The 23,499-nt window shown below is 59.8% G+C and overlaps 1 protein-coding gene across 7 annotated transcripts; it reads right to left on the bottom strand.

The window, feature by feature from the left end:
• Positions 1-7,704: 7,704 nt before the first annotated feature.
• Positions 7,705-22,878, bottom strand: RASGRP2 (RAS guanyl releasing protein 2). 7 transcript variants are annotated; one of them, XM_047070522.1, is made up of 18 exons: positions 22,793-22,878; positions 20,776-20,916; positions 20,581-20,624; positions 20,014-20,120; positions 19,433-19,495; positions 18,953-19,084; positions 18,040-18,190; positions 17,679-17,852; positions 17,395-17,511; positions 15,786-16,067; positions 14,359-14,436; positions 14,036-14,158; positions 13,590-13,705; positions 10,254-10,395; positions 9,949-9,985; positions 9,409-9,585; positions 8,075-8,139; positions 7,705-7,928 (listed from the first exon to the last, which is right to left on the bottom strand). In XM_047070522.1, exons 2-17 carry the CDS (start codon positions 20,846-20,848, stop codon positions 8,081-8,083), a joined length of 1,875 nt encoding a protein of 624 aa, XP_046926478.1. In that variant the 5' UTR covers positions 20,849-20,916; positions 22,793-22,878; the 3' UTR covers positions 7,705-7,928; positions 8,075-8,080. The 7 variants fall into 7 exon arrangements, with proteins under 7 accessions (XP_046926478.1, XP_046926474.1, XP_046926481.1 ...); XM_047070518.1 differs by lacking the exon at positions 22,793-22,878 and adding an exon at positions 21,139-21,197; XM_047070525.1 differs by lacking the exon at positions 20,581-20,624 and having other exon boundaries at positions 20,014-20,116; positions 22,793-22,877.
• Between the last annotated feature and the right edge of the window lie 621 nt (positions 22,879-23,499).

Here is a 23,499-nt window from a genome sequence, read left to right on the forward strand (position 1 = left end):
CAGTGTGTCTTTGGGCAGATTATTTAGCCTCTCTGGGCCTCAGTTTCCTTAGGTAGAAAACAGAGGCAATACTAGCATTGCTAATATATGTAAAGCACTTTAGGACAGCGTCTAACAGAGACGAAAGTACGTTGCCTTAATGCTCACGTTTCAAACTCCTCATCTTGGCACCTTGCAATTTACAAAACTCCACGTGTCCCATGTTTCCCTGGATTCCACCAGGGCCGGGCGAGGGAAATGGTCAGGGCAGGTCTGATCACTGCCCCCTTTTGCAGATGAGGCAACACACTCAGAGGGGAAAAGGGCCCTCCCCCAAGGTCACAGAGCTTGGAAGGGACAGAGCTGGGACTCAAATTTCGCCCCCTGGACCCTCCCCGGTGCTGCTGCAAACCTCCTCCTGCCGAGGAAGATGGGAGAAAGTCTGAAGACCAGAGGAGTCCCATAGCAGCACAGGCTGGAAGCGAGGGGTGTGTGCACGGGGACCCCCTGAGCAGGTCTCTGTGCGTGGAGAGAAGGGCTGGGCAGCTGGAGGTGTGCATGACGAGGCTGTTGCCTGGTGTGTGGGGCTGAGGCGTTGGGTGGGCTGGGGACTGAGGTATACAATTGAATGACTCGGCAAAGTGGGGGCTGGTGCACAGGTGCCAGGAGCTTGGGGGCAGGCAGTAGGAGCGGGGAGCTCACCCCTCTGTCCATCCCCGTGCTGTGCACACCTGGGGGACACCGCCCGGGGTGGGTGAGGCTTGTGAGTAAGCACGAGGTCCCTGGGGGTGTTGCTAAAGGTATCCGTGACAGGTGTGTGCACATGCGTGTGGAAGGTTATACGCTCGTGATGCAAACAGCTGCCATTTGCCGAAGAACTGCTATGTTCCTGACAAATCCACGAAGTCCAGAGCGCTTAGCCCAGAGCCAGGCTCACAGTAGGAGCACAACACCCCTACTGACCAGTTGCTACTCTTCCGGTCATCTGGTCCTCGCGAGAACCCCATGAGATAGGCATGAGGACCCCCATCTTACAGATGAGGAGACCGACGCTCACCGAGGGACAGAGCTGAGCCCCTGCGGTGCCCCCACGGTGGCAGCAAGAAGGCTTTGTAAATGCTAAGGTGCCATGCATATGCTGGCTTATCTGTCGAGTGAATCTCCGAGCCCCGCAGGCCTGCCGGTGTGGATGGGACCGGGTGGGGAGCCGCCCCGACAGATGGAACAGCAGGGTAGGTGGCGTGTGAGACACATGGTCGGGCGTCCCCCTGGGGGCTGGGCTCGGAGCTGGGAATGAATGGACAGCGTGGTTCCAGCATCAGGCAGGGGGAAGGCCCTGAGTGTGAGGATTAGTGCTGGGGAGTGGGGGCACCTAGAAATGGGAGTTTCTGGGCAAGGCCAGGTGTAGCTGAGCGACCAGGAAGGATGGTGGTCATGGCCAGGAGAGCTGGGAGGCCCTGGGGTGTGTGTGGGGGGGCTTTCTCAGGATACAAAGATATGGGAGTGAGCAGGGGCGAGTGAAAGGTAGGGAGAAGCTTCGGGGGGGGGGGGAGCCAGGGCATAAACGGGTGTTAGCAAGCGTGTGTGTGTGTGTGTGTTGGTGCGCACACACACACAAAGACCCGAGGCAACGTGCTAACATGGCACTTAACGATGCGTACTGGGGCAGGGGGTGTCCAGGAAGGGGTGTCCCAGGGCTGCGTGCACGGAGGAGTGCAGGTGTGCCGACGTGACCGTGGAAACCTGGGGAGGCGAACGAGTGGATGGGGGGGATGCGTGTGTGCGTGTGTGTGCGTTTGAGGGTGAGGGCTGACAGTGCAGTGCCGGGGCTCTGGGGGCACGGAGGGGCCATGCGTGTGTCATGTTCACGAGAGCAGGGCACCTGGGGGAGGTCTCTGAGGCAGGCAGCGAGGTGGCAGCCTCTCTGGGCGGGGTAGTGTAGGCGGCGTGCCGCCAGGAGGTGTATTGTGTACGCAGGTGTGTGCCTGTGTAGGTGTGTGTATGGGTGGGTGCCGCCGAGTGTATGCATTGGTGTCAAGGTGTCTGTGTCACTGGCAAGGGCGGGCAGGGGGGAGCAACTGGACCTGGGCAGAGACTGAGGGCTGGAGGGAAGAGAGGCCCTTAACAGCCCCTGCAGAGCCCAGCCCCCTCCTCCCAGGCACCCATAGTGTGGATTCAGCCCAAGCCAAGAAGCCGGAACCGGACCCTGGCTCCTGGAGAGAACTCCTCAGGCACCCGGTGGCCACTGGCCTCTGCCTGTGGGTCAGTCCCGCCCACCCCCGTGGATCTGAGGACAGGGTGGGTCTGAGCACACTTCCTCCAGCAGGAATGAAGGAACCCCCCAGCTAGACCCTTCGCCCCCACCCTCAGATGCCAGCATCCCTGGAGGCGTCCCCGGAGGCACGAGGAGTTAGGGACAGCAGTGGCCAAAGCACCCACAGGACAGGAGGCCTCGCGCTCAACAGACCAACAGACCTCCCTCCACTCTTTCTTCCTTCTGTCTTTCTCTCTTGCTACTTCTCTCGCAGAAGATAGAGAAAGCAGAGCCCTGAAGCCCCCCCCCAAAAGGAATACCCAGGCACGAGGCAGGTGGACAGAGGGAGGGGCAGGAGCTCGCCCACCCCACCCCACCCCCAGCACATACAAAACCAGGGGTGTGAGGAAACCCCCAAGGCAGTCGAGAGGACTGGACAGCCAAGACCTACCCCCCCTAAGATTCATCCCTCCGGGCCTGGACAACCACCCCCTTCACCTCCAGGCACCACGAAACAAGCCCCTCCCAGCCCCAGCCCTCACTTGTTCAGTGAGGCACCGAATGCCTTCGCCCAGGACTCAGGTGGGGGTTGAGAGTAAAGAAGACAAGAGCCCCCGAAAAGCCAATTTTGCCTCCAAGGGCCCCATCAAGGGTTCAAGGGCTCATACCCAGCCCAAAGAACCCAGGGCAGATGGCTCCTTCAGCTGGGGGAGAGGCTGGGACATGAGAAATGGTCCCCTCCTCTTTGGGGGTGGGGGAGCCGGCCCAGGGCCCTGCAGCTGCCTCTCCCTGCAGCACTCTCTGACCATAACCCTGTCGCCGCCCCCAGCGCATTCCCACCCCAGCACGGCCCCCTCCTACTGATTTCCCAGTCTCCCTCTCCATCGCCCCCAACCTTCCCCCGCAAGCTTCCGCTCCTCTCCCTCAGGCCCCCCATCTTTCCCGGCTCTCCCCCCAGCACGGACCCATCTCTGCCTCAAGCACCTTGGCACCTTCCCCTCTGCTCCCTCCCAATAACCTCCTCTCCCCTTGGCTCCCATCCCCCAGGAAAGCCTGGTCCTCAGTGGTGCCCCCCAGTATGAAGCCCTTGGCCTGGCCCCTGCTCCTTGCCTCTCCACTTCTCTCTTTCCCCTCTCCAGCGCCCTCTCCTTCTCCCACCAAGCCCAGTTCCTCGCTGGTTTCGCCCCTGCGGACCCTTCAGAGCACAACAGCTCCCCAGCCCCTCTGGAGGAACACTGCTACCAGCCCTTGGGGCTAGCACAGACTGGGGACCCCCCTTCAGAGCCTCCCTCTCAGCCCTCCGGATGCCCCTCCTTCTCGCCCCATCCCTTCCCCCAACGACCCTCCCTCTCACCCCTCTCCATTCACCCCAGCTCAGGGCCAGTGCCCCTTCCACAGGGAGCCTCCGACCCCCAACCCACCACCCCCCCAAGCCACTTAGCCTCCTCGCTGTCACCCAGCCAGCCCTCTCAGCACGGCAGCGCCCCCGCCCCCCAATCCATCCTTCCTGCCTCCCCCGCCCCTCCGGTCGCTCCCCTCCCCCGATCGGCTCCCGCCCCCCGCCCGTCTCCGCCGCAGCCCCCCCCTACCTGGTTCTGGGGGCGCCAAGAGCTGGAGGGTGGGGATCAGAGCCCCAGGGCCGCCCCGTCTCCAGCGGGTGGCAGAGCCGGGGCCGGCGGTGTCGGCCGCCTCGCGCCTCTCTCGCTCCCCGCCGCGTCCCCGCCCGCCGGCTCGTCCGCCCGCCCGCCCCGCCGCGGTGCCGCTCTGTGGAGGATGCTCTGCGAGTCAGGGCGGCTGCTCCCGCCGCCGCATCCCTGCAACACCGACTGACGGCAGCATCAGCACCAGGGCCCGCCCCCCAGACACGCGCATTGGCCCACGCTGCGCTAACGGACGAGCGGCGCAGCCAATGCGAAGGCGCGGAGGCCGCCAGTCCCTCTGCTCCACAGGCCCACCTCCCTTCCCTGCCAGGGACCCAGGCGTCCCGGCCCCAGGGCGTCCGAGCTTTCCCCGCCTCTCCCGGTGCTTAGCCTTGGCGCCCAGGCTCCCAACCAGGCAGACCCCCAACCCAGCCCCAGTGTCTTTTCCTGGAATCCAGGCGCCCTAGCCTCTGTCCTATTGGGTCGGGCCCTCGGGTCCCGCACCCCTCGGCCGGCTGGTCGATGTAGCAGCGCCCAGGACTGGGACGTGCCCAAGAGAGACTTGCGGGCCCCGACTGGGGGGCCCCGAGAAAGCAGGACCAGTGAGGGGCCCGGGCCGCAACGCCCTCTACTGGCTACGCCCAGGGGCGGGCCCCGGCTGCCGGGAGCCTAGGGAAGGGGGCCTGCCCGAAGCCGCTAGGGGCTTTTTCCAGCCCTTAGTATGGCCTCCGCTTCCCACCGCCCGAGGGCGCCCTGGCTTCCCCTAGAGCTGAGGCGTGAGGGTCTTTGCGGGGAGGAGGAAGCAGGCAGTGGGGGAGGGAAAGGCAGAGATGGAGGCGGGGTAGACCTAAGGGCTTGGGGTTTCCCAGCCCTGCCTGATGGGAATCCGAGTTTGCAGCCTGGTCCCCAGTCCCGCCAGGAACTCTGCACTGGGGAAGGAGCAGGTTCGGGGGCAGGGGTGAGGCCGCACTTTGCCTGGATCACCGAAGGAAGGCTGGCAGCAGCCCAGTTCTCTGTTCTTACCCCCCCCCCCCCCAACCAGGAGCTTCAGAGCGAGCGCGGGCGCTGGGTCGAGGCCTTCCCTGTGAGGGTGTCCGCATCACTGTGCGTGTGTACGAGTGTGGGAGGAAGGGGACACCCCTTCATTCACTCAGCCAATCAAAGGTGGACCCGGCACCTGGTGCGTGTACCACAAAGTTGGGCACTGGGCTTCTGAATGTGTATGTGTGTGTGTGTATGTGTGTGTGTGTACCAGACCATTCTGCCACCTCACCCCAAAACCCTGATCTCTGTTGCAGGGTCTGTGATTTGCACAGCCAGTGGTAGGTGGGTGCTTCTTTCGCCAGAGACAACATACAAGAACACACATTCAACCACCAGTGCGTGCATGGGCACCCAGAGGCACACTCACAGCCACGCACACCTATCCACGTGCACACAGGCATTCCCAAAGAGACACACGGGGACAGCTGCAGAAATGCCCCACCCAGGTAAGATACCCACAGGAAGCGCATGTTTGCCCAAGAACATACACATACACATACAAACTTGTGCACACAGGAGGCAAGTGCACGCCCAGGGGAACAGGTGCACACAGAGGACTTGCTTCCAGGCTCATTCTCCCCCCGGGAAGCACTTTGCACAGAGTGGCCATTTACTGAGTAGATGAGCAAGGACACCCACCCACCAGTGGTCTTCCTCTCCAGACTGTGTGGAGGACGAGGAGACCCGGACTGCAGGGGGTGTTTCCTAGGGATCGGGAAGAGATCCCTGAGCCACGTCCCAGACTGGAGGACCAGTCTGACCTTGGAAAGACCCTCAGGCTGGCCCCACCAAGGCCACTAGAGGAGCCAGAGAATGGGAACTGCTGAGTCAGGGCCTGTAGATGTGAATTCGCCTTTCTGACCCCACAGCCCACTGCCCCACCCATCCCCCACTGCTTCTCTCCCTGCAGCCCCCCCCCACGCCCACACCCACATACACACACAGACATGTCCAGCCAGGCACCGAGGCATGGATGGGCAGACAGATGGACAGGTGCAGTGACTCAGAGAGACTCTCTCAGACCCTTATAGATGGGTGTAAGAAAGGATAAGAGGAGGGCAGGGGCAGGGAGGGATGTAAGAGTGAGCATTTGTCTCCTGTCCCTACCCCCAGCTCTCTGGGCCACCTTTGCCCATCAAGGGCAGGAAAGGTCACCTGGCAGCCGCTGCACCTCCCTGCCCCTCCCCCCAGCTACAGGGAGGTCTCCCCGCCAAGGTCCAAGGTTCAGGCTACCCAACATAGTTGGGACGCACCACCTCAAGACAGCCCCCCAAAAGGCACCCGACCCTATGTGGCCCTTCTCCCAGACACAGTCCCGTGGGGACACACGGCGGAGGGCAAACGCAGCAAATACGGCGTGTGTGTCTGTGCACACACACACATGCACACGCACGCACAACGTGAGGCTCGTACACCAAATTCACACGCGCAACCATGAAAAGACAGTCCCACATCACACTCCCGGGCAGGGCAGACCTGGGCGCACATATGCACACACACACGCACACACCACACGGGGAAGAGGCCGGGCTGGGGCGGAGGGCTGCAGGGAGGGGAGCCGACCAGGCGGCAGGGACGGAGGCAGCGCGGGAGGCGGGCGGCACCGGGAGCGAGCTGCTCTTCACAACACAATCGCCGTCTGTTGTTATAGCAACTCAGCCCCCAAATCGTGAAACGGATATTACAGCCTTCAGAGGGGGCAGGGCAGGAGGGGGCCGAGGACGAAAGGAGGGGTAGCGCGAGGGACCCGATGGGGGACAGGGCTGGGGTCTCAACAGAGGGTAAAGCTGCAGGTGACCTCAGTGAGGAGTGGCCCGGCAGGAGTGGGGTCTCAAGGGGAGAGGGGAGCATGGGGTCAGGGAACCCCGAGGGAGGGGCTGAGGCCATTGCTTTGCAGGTAGGAATGGGGGGCGGTGCTCAAGGCGCCACCCCCAGGACAACCCACAAATGCTGTTCGACACACCCCAGGTTGGGGGGCAGCTCCCCATTGGAGCTCCAATGTTGGAGGAGACAGCTCCCACTCTCAGGGCTGCTGGAGCCTGGCCCAGCTTCAGAACCTTCAGAAACCCCCCCACCCCACCCTCTGAACCCAGACCAGCCTTAGAAGTAGCCTCAGGTAGCGGTGACCCCCAAAACCTCGGTGCTGCAGACTCAGGAGGGAAGAGCTGGGTTGGGAGAGGCCACAGGAGGCTGAGAGCGGGATCGATATGCATTTCCTCTGGAAGTCACCGTCCTTCCGGCTGCAGCACGGGGTCAAGAGGCTGCCAGCCCAGCAGGGGCTACTGGGGCCAAGGCTGCCCAGGTCCCCACCTCCCTCCCTGCCCCACAGCCAGCACTCAGGGCTGCCCTCTCTCCCCCACTGCAGTGAGATTCCCACCGCCGGAAGTATTCAAGCAGGGGCTGAGAGGCCACCTGTCAAGCAAGGGAATTTCGGCTACGGGCTGAAGGCTACGGTTACCCAGGCCACCGGGCCCAGCAATTCTGGGTGCAAAGAAGCCGTAGCATCAAGTCTGAGACACGCCCCCCCCCCCCCCCCGGCCCCTGCCAAGATTCTGGATTCCTGGAGATTCTAGGCCCTCTCCAAGATTATTATGTCTCAAGGTTTCTAGGTTCTAAAGTTCTATCCCCCAATTCTACTCCCCCTGAGATTCCCAACACTTGAGATTCCAGATCTCCCAAGATTCTCTGACTACAAAGTTCTGGATGCTAAGATTCTAGCCCCTGTCCTTACGGTACCCCCCCTCCCCCCCCTCCCCCACCCCGTGAAGATTCTAGGCTCTGATGGGCTGGGTTAATTACATGGGCCTTTTTATTCCATCTGGAAAATACAAATATTCACAAGAATCTGTACAACCTTAGGGACGCCAGCCCCGGCCCAACCCTCAGCTGCATGCCACCCTCACCCCCACCCCACCCCCCCAGCCCCAGCCTGCTGCCCCAGCACCCCAGGCTTCCTGCTGTGGTCCAAGTCTTTTCTCCAAGGCAGGCCTGAGTGTTTGATCCAGTCGCAGCTGGGAGGGAAAACAACAACACAGGTTGTCAGGGAAAAAGTAAGAGTCCACCCGGCCTGGGCCATGCAGACAGAGCGCCTGTTTCCTTGATCTTCCCCTCCCCCCATGTCCCCAGCCCTCAGCCACGCAGGCTGCCCAGGACTCACCATCAATTACAAGTGGATGTCAAATACGCCATCCTCCACGGCCTGCACCTCCTCCTCTCTGATCTCTGCAGGGAAGTGGGCGGGGGTCGCGGGAACAGCTCCTGGGTCCCTGTGCCTTCAGCAGCCCTTCCCCCACTCACAGCAAGCACCTTACCCCATCCCGGAAGCAGACCCATCCACCAAAAATCAATTCACTGAGTGACCAGTCGGCCCTCCCGTTTTTGAGCCTCTTCTAAGTTTTCATTCCACCGCGGCTTTTTCACAGCCACGTAGTTGTCAGTGCAGTTTGCTTCAAATGTCAATTTTGTGTGTGTTTCACATTTTAGACCCCAGCACTTCGGAAGGCTCCATGCAAATGGCTTCACTTTTTCTATTTTTGAGGACTGATGCCTGGTGCCTGCCTCTATTTTTGAGGACGTAGGCCAATTCAAATGGCTGTGGTCAACTGCCTCCGACCCCAGTTTAACACGGTGGTTCAGAGTGTTCTCAGCAAAATAAATCATTTGGGGAACTGTCATTCAAGCACACTGCGCTAGAGCCACAGGAGACCCCCAAGACAGCCGCCAAAGATTTCCAGGGCAAGGGACATTTCTCAGAATGGCCTCCAGAGCAGACAAAAAGGGACAGGCAAAAAGGCAAATGGCTCACAGGATTCTCTCTCCAATACATCGTCAATCCCCCTAACAAAATAAGAGTGTGACTGGATTTTTGTTTGTTTGTTTTTAAAGTAAGCTTTATGCCCAACGTGGGGCTTGAACTCACTACCCTGAGCAAGAGACACATATTCTGCTGCCTGAGCCAGCCAGGCACCCCTGTGACTGGAATCTTGAAGCCTCTTTCACTTTTACTCTTTTTTTTTTCTTTTTTTAATGTTTATTTATTTTATTTTATTTTATTTTATTTTATTTTATTTTATTTATTTTTGAGGGAGACCCAGAGCATGAGCAAGGCAGAAAAAGAGGGAGACACAGAATCCGAAGCAGGCTCCAGGCTCCGAGCTGTCAGCCCAGAGCCCGACACGGGGCTCGAACTCACAGACCGCCAGATCATGCCCTGAATGGAAGTCAGACGCTTAACTGCAAAACCCATTGAGCCACCCAGGCGCCCTCACTCTAACTCTTTATGTATTATTCGTTTCTCTCAGCTTCAGAAGGTCAAGTTTTCCTGAGCCACCTTCTGGCCCCCTTACCTTTTCAATCCTTCATTATCACGCCACCAACATCACAGAATTACAAACTCCAGGAAGCTTTCCCTCCTGGATAGGTTAATACTTTGCCACAATGGCCCTGCCTCCCTCCCCTCACAGGACAGCACAGGAGGAGACCCGCTCTTACCTGGAGGCCGGGAGCCTCGCCTACCTGGGCGGGGCAGGGAGAAGCTGAAGGCTCGGTGATGGGTGTGTGTGGGCGAGGGCGAGGGCGCAGGCCCCTCCAGACTCACGCTCTGGGCCCGGCGCCGGCACTCAACGGACAGACGGTCTCTACATTGCTTGTGGCAGTTCACACCGCAGGCTGGGAGAGGCAGATGGGGAGCCCAGCCAGGGCCCTGGGTCAGAACGCTCTCCGGCCCCTTCCCCAGGCCTGCACCTCTCCCCAGTTTCCTGTGCTCCTGAGCAGCTGCCCCACCAAAAAAAAGACTCTCCTTCCAAAGTGCTTCATCCTGCTCGCCAATCCACACCCTCCGCCAAGTCCTCGGTGCCCGGGCAGCTGTCTCACCACAATAAAAGCCCACTTAAAGGCTACCCCCTTCAATATAATCAGCACGCCCCTCTGGCTCCAGGGTACCTCACTCCTCCTCGGTTGCCCCGCCAAAACTAGAATCCCCGCCCAGAGAGTAGCTCTTCCCCCAAAATTCGGCCCTCCGGCCCTGCTCACCTCGGCATTTGAGGCCCTGCTTGTAGATGCCCAGGATCTGAAATAGAGGAGGGGGCTGTGCTGGGGGAGAGGGCTTGAGAAGTAATGATTTCACCTCTTCTTTCTCAAGGGCAGGGACTGGGACTGACCCACTCTGGGGCTTTAGAGCCCCTCAGGCCAACGCAGGCGCAGAACGGCCAGAGAGGCAGGCGGAATTAACAAGGTTCGCCTCTGCTGCGAGGCCTCCAGCAGGGGCGGGGCCGGAGGGTGGGCGGGGCGAGCGGAGGGGCCAGGGCTGGAGGGGTGTGGCTTGGTGGGGGTCTCACCAGGGCCTTGCAGTGCCGGCAGGCAACGGGGCGCAAGGAGTTGCTCTCGTGGAAGTTGTGCACGAAGCCCATGCGGCCGCCCAGCACCGAGCTGGAGCGCAGGAAGTAGGACACCATTTCCTCCCTGCTGATGCAGCCATCCCTGCGGGGGGCGGGGTGGGAGAGGGAGCGCCTCAGGTCGGGGCCCTCCCCCGGGACCAGCCACCCACCAGCCTAACCCATCCCACTGGGAACTTCCCTACCAAGGAAAAGATCCTCACCCAACTCCTGGTTTTAGATTTCCTGGTGCCGGAAAGAGAGGCCTAGACTTGGGAGCCAGGCAAAAGCACCAGCCGCTACTACTTGTGTGGTCTTGGGCAAGTCACTTCCCCTGGGTTTCCTTCCCAGAGAAATGAGGATCATAACTCCTGCCGGGGTCACTTCACAGCGTTGGCATGTAAACTAACTAGAATTTCCCACGAGATTATCAGCCTTTGTTTCCCAAAGTGAGCTCTTTGGAACACCCGTTGGGAGCCTTGAGATTCAAGAGACTTCTGCTGAGCTCTGGGACCAGGCAAGATTGGGAAAAGCCGCCTGCGTCGGACTCGCATGCCGGCGAGTGCTGGAAAGACACCTGCAATCAGGATTCCCCACATAACCCAGGGGTTCCCACAGAACCCTTTTCTCACCTATTAACATATTTTAGGAAAGGAGCATGTGCTCTGGAGACAGACCTCCGTTCAAATTCTGGCTTGGCTACTTCCTGGCTGTGTCACCTTTGGGCTCATTAATCTCCCTGTGCCTCAGTTTCTTCTTCTATAAACGGGGACAGTGATGATTCCTGCCCCTCACGGGTTTGTGTGAGGACTGAATGAGGGCACATGAAGCATTTATAACAGTGTCTGTGTAGTTGGTAGGTCCTGGGCCACGCGGAGCTATTTCTGTCAGTGTTCATCCTTGTTGGAAACTCCTGACTATTATTATATCTGGGGCTCCATGATGTGGTCCAGGTGATCCTTCAATTCAGTGGGGCATTGGGACAGCTGGCCATTTAGAAAAAATATATACATCACCCTAGATTCTTACCGCACGCTGCGCCTGGACACTACATTCTCACTGAACTGAGACCACTGATGTAAAAACCAAAATCATGGAAGTATCTGGAAAGGTGTAAGAGGATACCTTTGGAATTTCAAGGAGATGAGGGCCTTTCTAGACATAACACAAATCCAAGAAGCCATAAAGGAAAAGACGGACATATTGAACACGCGACACTTTTTAAAAATTTTATATGGAAACGGACAACATAAACGACAGACTGGAAGAAAATATTTGCAAACACATTCGACAGCAAAGAGTTAACATCCATTAACAGAGATTCTGAAAATCAATGAGAAAAAAAAGACCCACAAACCCAGTGGAATAATGGACAAAGAATATGAACAAGCAATTAACAGAAGGAATATAAGGGACCAATAAACATATGAAAAGAGATCCTACCCCCGCTAATATTAAAGAGATTCAAATTTAACCAAGACACCATTTGCCAATTAGACTGACAAAATTGTAAAGCTTATTATAGCGTCCAGTGTTGGCAAGGAAGTTGGGAGATGGGCACTCACTCACTGCTGATGGGGGTGCAGGCTGGCACAACCTTGCCTGAGGTCACTTTGGCAGGCTCTCTCCTAATTTAGAATGTGCATATCTTTTGATCCAATTATCCCACTTCTAGGAATTTCACCTACAGAAATAGTGGCCTGGGTGCATTGGTACAAAGATGTTCACAGCAGCATGGCGTATATTAACAGCGGAAAACTGGGGACAGTCTACATGTCTGTCATGATAATGACAGCGGGACACTCTACAGCTATTCTAAAGAATGAGGTCGTTCTGCATGAAGCTGGCGTGGAAAGATGTCCGTGATAGAGGGTTACGTGGAAAACAAAAACAAAAGCAAAAAAGCGAGATGTGCAGTTCCATCAAGAAAGTGATAATAAATAAACAAACAAACAAACCCACCACCACCACCACCAACAACAACAACAACAAAAAACCCTGCAAACCCTGCTGCTACAAATACAAATACTAGATCCCGGTTAAAATATACCAAAATTTGCTTTAAATGCATAGGTGAGTTTGTGGGAAAGAAATGGGCATCCTCACATTCCAGAAACAGAGAGTGAACGTCAAGCTGAGGCAGGGAGTTGGGACCAAGGCTGAGGCCGCCCTAGGAGGGGGTTGCTGGTCTCCCTAGTGAGCCAGGTGCTGGATTTTGGTGCCCAGATGGGCTGGGCACAAGGCTCGGGGTGTGCAGGAGGTGGGAAGTCAAGGCTGAGACCCCCGCGCGAAGCTGTATCTAAGGTCTCCAACAGCGAGCGGCACCCTCACTAAAAGTGTGACCTGGAAAAAATCCACCCACCAACCCAGGGACATAACCTAGAATTCTGTCTCAGTTCTGGGAGCAGAAACAAAGCAACTGTAACCAGCCCCGTGGGCAGAGCTAGATTTATACCACAATCCTATTTGTCCATGGAACAGGCACAAACAAAATCTGTAGCAATTTGCACATGCAGGGAGGGGGGAAAAAAAAAAAAAGACTGGAAGGACACACTGTTGCCAAGCCAGTGGCATTGCAAACATGTTACTAATAATATAGCCTCTTCTGATGGGAAAAGATGGGAGGAGGAACGTAACTTTGGCGTCTCACTTCATACGCTTCATTCACTGTAAATCTGTTTTACTACCTGGATTTCTTTTTTACCATGGGGCTCCGCAATATGGAAAAAAAAAAAAAAAAGGCCCAGATTTTTGAAATATGAATAGCATTAAAAATATAAGTCGACCTGAGATGGGGCTGTAAATTGCGACTGGAGTTTTTCGTCTGCTCAGCAAAACAGGGATATGAACATGGTTGCCGGGGGCATGTTTAACCTACTTCAGAGAATCAGCTGTTTGTCCAAATTGTCAGTATGTGAATTGTTGATAAGCAAGTGGGTGCTGCTAATTACAGGCCTTTCTTTTCTGTTCATTAAAACAGGCTACCCAGGAGTTGAACTTGCCCACACTTTTTGCCAGCTGTGAGCTCCACAAATAAAGCGGCATGTATGTAGCCACAGTCCCCCGGCCACAGTCTTTGCAAGATTCAGGTGGGGCCCCCCCATCTGTCTGAACGAGCGGGGTAACCCTGTGCTGCCACAGCTGGGAGCCTCCCCCTCCAGTACGAGCCCCTCCCCACATTGGTGGCTTCCTCGGCCGCGATCATCTGGTTCAGTGGCCTCCTCTTGCACAGGAGGAAGCTGAAACCCGGGGGGGAAGTGAGCCTGCCTTCCCTCTCCCCCAGCCCCCAGCCCTCCTCACTGGTTCTGGTCGAGGTCCCCAAAGGCGCTGAGGTAAGGGAAGTTCCCACGGATGATCTGGAACTCTTCCTGTGAGATGTGGCCGTCCCCATCGACGTCAAAGTTCCGGAACACAGACTGAAGTGCACGGAGGGACACGCGGGGGACAGGAGGACAGGAGAACGAAACAGGCGTCAGTCCCGTCCTGTCCACAGGCCCCGTGCATGTTGTGAAGGGTGCTCAGGCGTGGGCGCCTCTGCAGCTCCCCTTTCTCTCTCCCTTTACCGTACCCCCCCAACCCCACCCACTGGCTCTGCCCCTTGCCTGCTGGAGCCTGAGCCCTGGCCCTGGAACGAGGCGCCAGCGTGGCTCCGAGGGTGGTGGCCAGGCAAAATCGTTCTCGATGGACCGCTCCAGACCTGTCCCCCGACCCCTCAGGTCGCAGGGCTGGCTGCCACAGAGTCTCACCTCCACCATCTTCTCGATGTGTTCCACTAGGAGTGCTTGATCCAGCCTGGGTTTGGCGGCTGAGGTCCACTCATCCAGCACCGGGGGCCGGGGAGGTGGGGTGCAGCTTGTGGGGCTGGTCGGCTGTGGGGATGGTCAGGCCTGAGTCAAGGCCGGAGGTGAGGGAGTCCAGGGGCGAGGGGGGGCGGGGGGGCAGGCAGGGAAAGCCCTGGGGAGAAGGGAGCCCGCCCAACAAGCTGGACAGGGGAGGTGGCCTCTGTCCTGGGATTTTCAGGAAGGGCAGCGGTGGGGGAGAGTGGGGAGGCAGGGATTCCCTGTCTCACCGAGGACTTCGAGCGCGGCTCCCGCTGCAGGGACAGCTGGTAGAGTTCATCCTCCGTCTGGTACTGATCCAGAGATACCTAAGACACACAGGTCTGATCACACCCCCTGCCCCTGCTGCCCTCAGGAGCCCGCTGTCCAGAGCCCAGGGTCATAGGTCCACTTAAAGGCCACGGCGCAGCCTGGAACCCAGCCCAGAAGCTAGACTCGGGACAAAGGCCACCTTAGAACACACCCCAGTGACCACACACCAGCCTGGCACACAGAGCAGACCCCGCAGCTTGGCCCCAAATCTTGGGCACAACGCGCCTCCGAGAATCCAGCCAAGAATCCAGGTCAGAACACAACCAAGAGCTCTGAAATTAAGCCCCGACCTAGAACCCAACCCCACATCAAGAATCCAGCTCAGATTTCAATCCTGATCCCGGCCCAGAGGCTAGAAACCGTTAAGGATTCACTCTAAACCCAAAACTCCAGGGGCGCCTGGGTGGCTCAGTCGGCTAAGTGTCTGACTTCGGCTCGGGTCATGATCTCACAGTCCGTGAGTTCGAGCCCCGCGTCGGGCTCTGTGCTGACCGCTCAGAGCCTGGAGCCTGTTTCGGGTTCTGTGTCTCCCTCTCTCTCTGATCCTCCCCTGTTCATGCTCTGTCTCTCTCTGTCTCAAAAATAAATAAACGTTAGGGGCGCCTGGGTGGCTCAGTCGGTTAAGCGTCCGACTTCGGCTCAGGTCAAGATCTCGCGGTATGTGAGTTCGAGCCCCGCGTCGGGCTCTGTGCTGACTGCTCGGAGCCTGGAGCCTGTTTCAGATTCTGTGTCTCCCTCTCTCTCTGACCCTCTCCCGTTCATGCTCTGTCTCTGTCTCAAAAATAAATAAATGTTAAAAAAAAATTTTTTTAAATAAATAAATAAATAAACGTTTAAAAACAATTTTTTTTAAACCCAAAACTCCAGCCTCGGCTCAGTGTCTAGAACCTAGTCTAGATCTCGACTAGAACCTAACTCCCATCTTCGACCCCCACACCGAGTGCAAGGCCAAGCCCAGACCTTTCCTAAGAGCTCAAGGCCATGTTTAGGAACCACCCCTGACCCCAGACGCCAGAGCTGAGCCCCAAGCCTTGAACACAACCCACTGCCGGGAACCCAACCCAGGACCCAGGCCTAGCTTCAAGCCCGGCACAGAAAGTCCACACGCCAGCCTCGAAATCAGACCTGAGTCCACAGCCCCTTTCAGAGGCTGGAACTCATCTCGGTGTCCACTCCAGACCCTGGACCCCAGGGCTGGATCTCAGTTCCTTGATCAGAACCTAGAACACCAGGCGAAGCCCGCAGCCTGGCGTGAACCCGAGACCAGAGGCGGTTGTCCACGCTGGTGCCCAGCCCCCCCCCTCCCCCCCCCCCCCGCAGCGTCCCTGTTCCCAAGCCCCCTCACCGTGAGTAGGCTCAGCAGATCTGGGTTGGCCTGCACTGGTGGCCGAAGGCTGGTCACCATGGCCAGCTCCTCCAGGATGCTGAAGAGCTGTTTCATCTTGGCCCCATTAAGTCGGGTCCGGGCGGGGTCCAGCCAGTCAGGCAGTGCCAGCTGCAGGGCCACCAGGTCCTTGAGGTGCACGCCCAGGATGGGAAAGCGGAAGCCCACGCAGGCTGCCAGCCGGCGTCGGTAGTTGCCATAGTTCCCTGTGGCTGTCACCAGTTCCGTGAGACCTTCCCAGAGCTGGGGCGGGGCGTGGTGGGTGGGGGCAAAAAGCAAAGAATCACACACACGTTACGCACATCACTGGCTCAACTACGCCTCCCCCGCCGAGCCCTGGAAATGTGGGAGAGGATGAGGAGTCAGAGACGGGTGAAAGGTTAAAAAATCCTCCCTCACTGTCCCCCAGCACTGTCTCCCTTAGCCCCTGGGGGGGGCAGAGTTTATAGGTCATGAGTCCAAGGGAACGCCCACTGCCAGACACCCCACCTCCACACCAGCCCTGGGCACAGACTATCCCTAACATTTAACAGAAGAAACTGAGGCTCGGGGCGGCAGACAGAACAAGACAAAGATCCAGAAGAAATGTCCTCAGCTGTGTCCTTTGTAACCGCCCACACTGGGAAGACCCCCAAATGTTCAACAGTAGACACATAACTTGCAGTAGACTCACAATGAAATATCATACGGCAATGGAAACGAATGAGTAACAGAACGTTAGGAGGAAAGAAGCAAGACATAAAATAACACACAACATGATCCCATTCACAGGAAATTCAGAAACAGGCAACAAAACTCCCACGTTATTTTGAGATTCATACAACGTGGCATGGTAAAGCTGTAAAGAAAAGCAGGGCCGTCATTACAAAAGTCGTGACGTTGGTTACCTCTGATTGGGCGGGGGGCGGGAGGGGGGTGGGGAGTTACGGTCTAAGGTGCTGGAAGCTTCGATTTCTTGACCTGGGTGCTAAGTTACACAGGCATTTTCTTTCTAATTTTTCTTTAACCTCTACATACATACGCTTTATATATTTCGCTCTATGTACGTCACCCAATATGTTAAAGTAAATAAAGAAAAGGGGGGCGCCTGGGGGGCTCAGGTGCTTAGCGTCCGACTGTCGGGTTTCAGCTCAGGTCGTGATCTCACGGTTCAGGGGATCGAGCCCCACATCGGGCACCGCAGTCACGGCGCGGAGCCTGCTTGGGATTCTCTCCCAATCCCTCTGCCCCTCCCCCGCTCACACTTTCCCTCTCAAAATAAATAAATAACTTAAAAAAGAAAGAAAGAAAGGGAAAGAGAGAGAGAGAGAGAAAGAAAGAAAAGGAGAGGAAAAAACACAAGCTTTGGGGTCAGGCAGACCGGTAAGCCCCCACTCTGCCACTCGGGTCGTGTAACCTGTGAAAAGCATGGAACCCCTCCAAGCCTCAGTTTCTGCATCTGTCAAATGGGGACAGGAGTGCCCAGCCCGCGACGCTACTAGGAGTTGTCAGCGAGGCCAGACCTGGGAAAGGGCTAGCCCGGGGCTCGACCAGGCTGTTCCCCTGACCCACCCACCCCAGTCCCAGGCACCTTGACCGTCTCAGGGCTAACATGACTGTGGGTCTCCTTGAGGCGCGAGATGGAACTGTGGCTCAGGCCTCCGACCACTGCCATTAGCGTGTTGAAGTTCTGCAGCTGCAGGAGCTTCTGGGGGGCAAAGGGGGAGGGGCGTAGGCAGTCAGTCACTGAAGAGGCCCAGAACTTGGCCCAGCTTTTCTGGCGAGGAGGCAGTGGGTTGGTGGAAAGGAAGGACTCCGCCGATGGGCACCTGGGAGGCTGGCGGGGGGGGGGGGGGGGGGGGGAGCGACGGGCACCTCTGCCACGTGGACGAAGTGTGTGATGACCAGGGCCCGCTGAGGGGCTGTGGGCTTGCTGAGGACCATGAGTTGCACCCACTGCGACACACTGTTGAAGAGGGAGATGAATCGCTCCAGGACGGGGTTGTCCACGGTGCAGCCGTGAGTCACAAAACTGTGATAGTCCTGGAACTGGGGGGTGGGAGTGGCCTCAGCCCCTTCGGGCCCCTCCCCTCACAGATGACCACGCCTCCCCCTCCAGCTACTGAAACCCCCAACCCACCCTGTGACCCTGCCGACCCCAGGGACCCCCCGTTCCCCCTGGGACTCCTCCCCAACCCAAACTCTACCCCCGACCGCATGCCCTCCGGGGCCGCACCAGGATCTTGCAGAAGGAGCGATACTCCAAGTAGGTGAGATGCTCCGCCAGCTCCATGGGCTCCAGGTGGTCGAACAACAGGGACATCTTTCGCTTTTTCTGTCCTACGGGGTTCCGCTGGGTCACCTGCCGCTTCCACTTGTAGGTGGGGCTGGGGGGGGGAGGGGGGCGGGGGCAGTGAGCCCTTTTGCTGGAGATGCCCCATCCCTTGCGGCCCCACACTCGTGCGCAGGCACCACTCAGGCCGACTGAGGACCCACACAGTCTGTGGCACCGTGCTGGCCACTGATGTCCCCGGTCCCAGCAACTCCTGCAAACTCCCCCCTCGTCATGCTCTCAGGCACTGTGCCGGGCACTGGGGGTACAGAGAGGAGCAAGACACAGTTCCTTCCCTTGGAGAGCTCACAGCCTACTGAGGGAGACAGACACAGAAACAGACAATCACCAAACTGCGCGGCGCGTCTACAGGTCTTTGCACAGAGGGGTCGGCACAAAGTGCAGGCCACGGGAGGGAATGGCAAATTCTGCCCCGGAAGGCCTCCGAGCCCTCAGCGCCCGGACACGGTCCACACCTGAGCTGAGTCTTGACGACACAGAGAGGCAGGCAAGGGGGGCCCGTATGAGCAGAACAGTCATGGCGCAAAGGATGCAGGGCAGGGAATGACGAGTGGACCCGTACAGCGGTCGCGTGGCGTGCACGGGGTGGGAGATGATGCAGGAATGCCAAGCCGCCTGGACGCCACCAAAGGCTTTGATCCCCAGCCAAGACATTGTGAAGGCGACAGGGGGCCATAGGTTTTTCCAGCAAGAGAGTAACATGACCCTCACTCATTCAATTCAACAAACATTTGTTAAGTACAGATGGTGTAGGACGCCGAGCGCCCTCCCCAGCCCTCAAGCTCGCCCCACGCACACACTCTCGATGTCAATGAGGCTGCTGTGCCGCCGGTTCCCTTCTTGGTCTAACAGAGCCTTCAGCTCCTTGATCTGCTCAGCGAGCTCAGGGTTCAAGTCAAACTCTGCTGGGAATGCCGAGATCCAGTACCTGGCGGAAGTTCTGAGTCACCCAAGGCAGCCCTCCCCCCACCGCCCCCTGGGATTGTAGTTCCCCAAAGAGGGGGGAAGAGCCCTACACTGTGGCTCCCTCCCCCAACCACCCCCCCACCCCCCACCCCCGTTCATTCCTTCCCCACCCCCACGGGGCAGATCAGAAAACCCAGGCCCAGACCAGGAAAGAGGCAAGCCTGCGACAGCCGGCCCACCATGGACAGAGCCCGGGTTCAAACCCACATGACCAACTCCCAGAACGTGTTCGTTCCACTCCTTCAGGCCAGTCTGAAGCCTGAGAGAAGGGAGCGAGAAGAGGGGACAGCGTCGCAAAAGGAAGGCTCACCTGACCAGGTGGCATGTTTTCACCTGCAGCGAATTGGAGTTGTCCTTCCGGGATTGTTGGTAGGTGAAGGAGAGTTAAGGAAAACGAGGATGGAGACTAATTCTAGAAAGGGAGGCAGGAGATGGGTCCCGGCTTCTGGAGGGAGACTGTGGGAGGGGCCTGGTCCTAGGAGAGATGCTCGGGGTGGGACCTGGGGTGGGGCCTGTAGGAAAGGGGCTGAAGAGGGGGTGAGGGGCGAGTTTGGGGAGGGTGCACAGCTAGGAACGGGGCTAGGTTCTAATGGGTGGCTGAACGCATGACCTGGGTTCCGGGAAGGAGGCCGGAGGAGGGACTTGGGCTGGGAGTAGGGACAGGTCCCAGGCTGTAGACAGCCCAGGTTGAGGAGGGGCGGGGGCGGGGCCTGACTCGAGAGGCGGGAAGGGGCGGAGCCTCGGCCCTGGAGCAAGGTTGCGCCAAGCCTGGATTCTAGGGCTTATAAGGGGCCCATGCTCTAGGAGCGGAGCCCATTCTTGGCCTGGGCTGGGCGGCCTGGCTCCCCCAAGCAGGGCTGCAGGGCCCACGGCGAGGCCCGCGAAGGATATATGTGGAGCAGTTTTGCCGCCAGCTGCGAAGAAGGGATGTACCAAGGGTGCATCATGAGGAACATGCGCACCAGCTGCGGGTCTCGCACCTTCCCGGAGTCATCTAACTCCGAGGGGTCAGAGAGAAGCGGGGTGACCCTTCGTCCCGTAGCTGTGGTCCCTAAAGCCTACCCCACAGCCCGCCGGATATGTGGCCCCCCGCCCATCACCTGCTTTGCCAGGACTGTGAATCCTGTAGGCAGATTAGAAAGAAAAGGTAGGGTGGGCGAGGGATAAGGCAGGATCTGAGGAACCGGAGGAGGGAAGCGTCTGATCCGGGCCCATCGTCCCGAGGGGAGCCAGCTGGGGCGGAAGAAGCCTGGGTTCCCCGGGGTCAAGAATCCAGAGGCCATTTCCTGAGTGCTTGGGGGAAAGGGCACCCCCTCACCAGATAAGCCGCCCCCCACCAGCCGGAAACAGCTCCCAGGCCAGAGATAGACAGTTCCTCCGGATCCTCCGGGGAGACAGATAACGCTCCGCATGTTCCAGAGTCTGGGGACCCCGTCCCTCCCTTCAATGCCGGCATACCAGGGAAGGGAAACATTTTATCTTTCCGAAGCGTGTGGATCTCTCTACCGAGCAATGAAGAGAAGGCTTTCGTTAAAAAGGTGGCAGGATGCGGAACTGGGTGGGTCCAGGCCAGGGGTCTGCCCGGGGAGGCAGGGACCCCGTTTCAGGCTCGGAGCTGGGCTCAGGCTGGGCGTGCCCTCCCGTGCCACTCACCGAAGGCTTCGATGCAGCCGCGGAGCAGCTCCTCCACCGTGCAGCCCTTGTCCAGGTCTAGGGTGCCCGCCATGGCCGCCGGCGCGGGGAGGCTGGGCCAAGCTGCACTCCGAAGCCTCCCAAGGGGCTCCGACCGGACCCCTGTCCCGGGAGAGGCAGAGAGGGAGTCTGCGGAGGCGCCGGCGGGGGGTGGGGGGGGGTTGCGAGTCGCGGGGCGGGCAGGAACGGGGCGGGGCGGGCACGCCCCCTGCTGGGCAGGGGCGGAGTCGTGCGCCGCGGCCACTCCCGGGGTTAAACGGTCTGGCCCGGGATGGTGCAACCCACCAGTTGGGAAACCGACCGGCCGCGAGGCTTCCGGCTCACCCTTGGAGTCGCGGGAAGGCCGAGGGGCTCCCCGGGGATGGGGACGAGCCAGGACACTCCGGGAACTGGTTTGTGCCCCAACCCCCCGTAGGCCCTCTTCTCGCGTCCTCTCCCCGGAGGCACCTGCAGCACCCCGCTGCTCGGCTCTACGCCCCTCCCGCTTCCCTCCCTCCACAGCCTCCCTTCCCCCGCAGGGTTATTTTGGGAACCCAGAGCCTGAGGGGACCTCGGAGGAATTTCTCCCTGGGATGGGAGGGAGGGAGGAACCCAGGCGTCCTGCCCGCATCGCCCCCTCCCGGGCTCCCGGGAGGGGAGGCGGGGCTGTGGCAACCCCCAGGGGCCTGCCCTTGGGGAGGCGAGCTAGAGTGCAGAACATTCCTGGGGCGGGGTGGGGGTGGGGGGAGCCCGCTGCCGCCCCGGAGGCGTCAGCGGAAAGCCTGAGCCTGGGAACCACGCGCTCCCAAGCCACCTCCTCCGTGAAGGCCCCAGGGGTCCGGGTTCAGCCCTTCCGCAGACCATCTTCCTCCCCAGCCGGAGCTCCGGACCCAGGCCCCATACTACACAGTCGAACTGTGAGCTCACTCACAGGCAGGCCACATTCGAACACACAGAGCAGGGCGCCCAGAAGGGGGCGCCAGCGTCCTGAGGGGTGGAGAATGCCGGTACGTCTCCTCCAGCAACTCCAGTCACACGCGGGGTGATACACACCCATGCAGGGACACACGGTCATTCTATACCTGAGGCCAGAGGCCCACATTGGGGTGAAAGACCCCCCCCCATACACACACACTTGGGCCTCAGGCACTTGCCTCCCAGCCTCTGTCTCATACACACAATGGCACTCACACCCCGTGCACACCTGCAGGAAGGATCCCTCGGGCACACATACCCAGCTTTCTAGCCCAGAATGCAAACCCGTTGATGGGGCCAGTTCTGGACTTGCAGCTCGCTCGAGCCAGGCCAGCCTGGAGTCCCGCGGCCACGGAGGATCTGAAATCGCACACGTGCGCGCACACACACACGCACACACACACACACACAAACACACACGACAGTGCACCTACACGCATGTACAATCCCACACATGCACACACCCCCATGGGCGTGCACACACGCCCCCATTTCCTCCGCAGTCCAGAAACCAGCTCTGCGGCCGCAGCGCCCTGACACCCCTCATCCCCGGACGCTGGCAGAGCCTGGTCCCCCCCCCCCCCGGTAAAGGTACCCCGTCCCCCTCCCCTGCACAAACTCGCCGGGGCTGGAGGGGGCTCCTCCACTGAGTTCTCTGGCTGACTTTTCCTAGGAGCCACCCAGAGCCAGCCCCGTCTAGCTCTGTCGCCTCCTCGCTGTGTGACCTTGAGAGTCACTTGGCCTCTCGGAGCCTCAATTTTCTCATCTGTCAAATGGGGGGTCCGCGAGAGAAGGTCCCGCTGAGACGTGGCTGGGAAGGGCCGGAGGCGCCGCGGATGCCGCCCCCTCCCGCGGGTCGTCCAGGGCGTTTCAGCTCTCTCCCACCTACCCCGGACCGGGGCCGCAGACTCCGCTCCCACCAATCCACCCGCTGCCCCCGGCCCGCCTGCGCCGCCCCGGGGGGGGGGGGCCTGGAGGCCAGGCCCTCCTCTGCCTGGCGCCTCGCCCGCTGTCGCTCACTCACTCTTGGGACCCGCGCGGCACGGAGCCCGCACCCGGCCGGGCCGGCGCCACCTCCGTGCGCTCCCGCCCGCCGGCCTCGCTGCGGCTGCAGCTCCCGCCCGCTCTCGGCGCCGCGGCCCCGCTTCCCGCCGCCCCGCCCCCGCGCCGCGGCCGCCCCCTCCCCTCCCCACCCCTCCCGCCCCTGCGCGGGGCTCCGCACCGCCGGCTGCGCCTCCCCCACCGGGGGCTCCCTCTCGCCCCGCACGCGGCCGTCCCTGCGGCAGCTTAACCCCTCCCCTGCCGCGCCGCCCGGGAAGCCAGGGCCGCGGGCTGGGGCTGCGCCACCGGCCGCGCGGAGGGTGGGCGAGCGGAGGTCAGGCCTCGCGGGACGTGGAGGGGGGATCTAAACCGAGAGCCCTCTCCCCCCACCCAGACGCCCCTACGCCCCCCGCCCTGCCGGCTGTTGGGCAGAGGAAGCCGGGAGGGGCAGGAAGCGGACTGCGGTGGGGAAGGGGCGCCCCGCCCAGCCCCCGGCCCGGGTTCCTGTTTTCGAGACAAACCGTTCCCACGGGGCTAACCCGACCCGGGGCCGGGCGTCTTCCTGCGGGCAGCGGGGGGCACAGACCTGGTAGAGATCGGGGGCGTGGGGAGAGCGGGTTCTGTGATAGCCTGGAGGAGGGGCTAGGACAAGATGGGAACATTTTGGGGACAGGGGCCTTGTGGGAGAGG

Source organism: Lynx rufus, unplaced genomic scaffold, assembly GCF_022079265.1.
Source record: "Lynx rufus isolate CCGP_SWC_20201006 ecotype Redwood Valley unplaced genomic scaffold, mLynRuf1.p SCAF_9, whole genome shotgun sequence".
Classification (NCBI taxonomy): domain Eukaryota; kingdom Metazoa; phylum Chordata; class Mammalia; order Carnivora; family Felidae; genus Lynx; species Lynx rufus.

Bases quoted from the DNA above. Each gene is read 5' to 3' on its own strand.
- RASGRP2 (XM_047070522.1), bottom strand. From the start codon at position 20,848: ATGGCGGGCACCCTAGACCTGGACAAGGGCTGCACGGTGGAGGAGCTG. The intron at 17,853-18,039 runs GTGCGGCCCCGG...CCCACCCCCCAG, and splicing joins GCTCCTTCTGCAAGATCCTG to TTCCAGGACTATCACAGTTT. The intron at 9,586-9,948 runs GTGAGCAGGGCC...TGCCTCTCCCAG, and splicing joins GCAGGGCCTCAAATGCCGAG to CCTGCGGTGTGAACTGCCAC.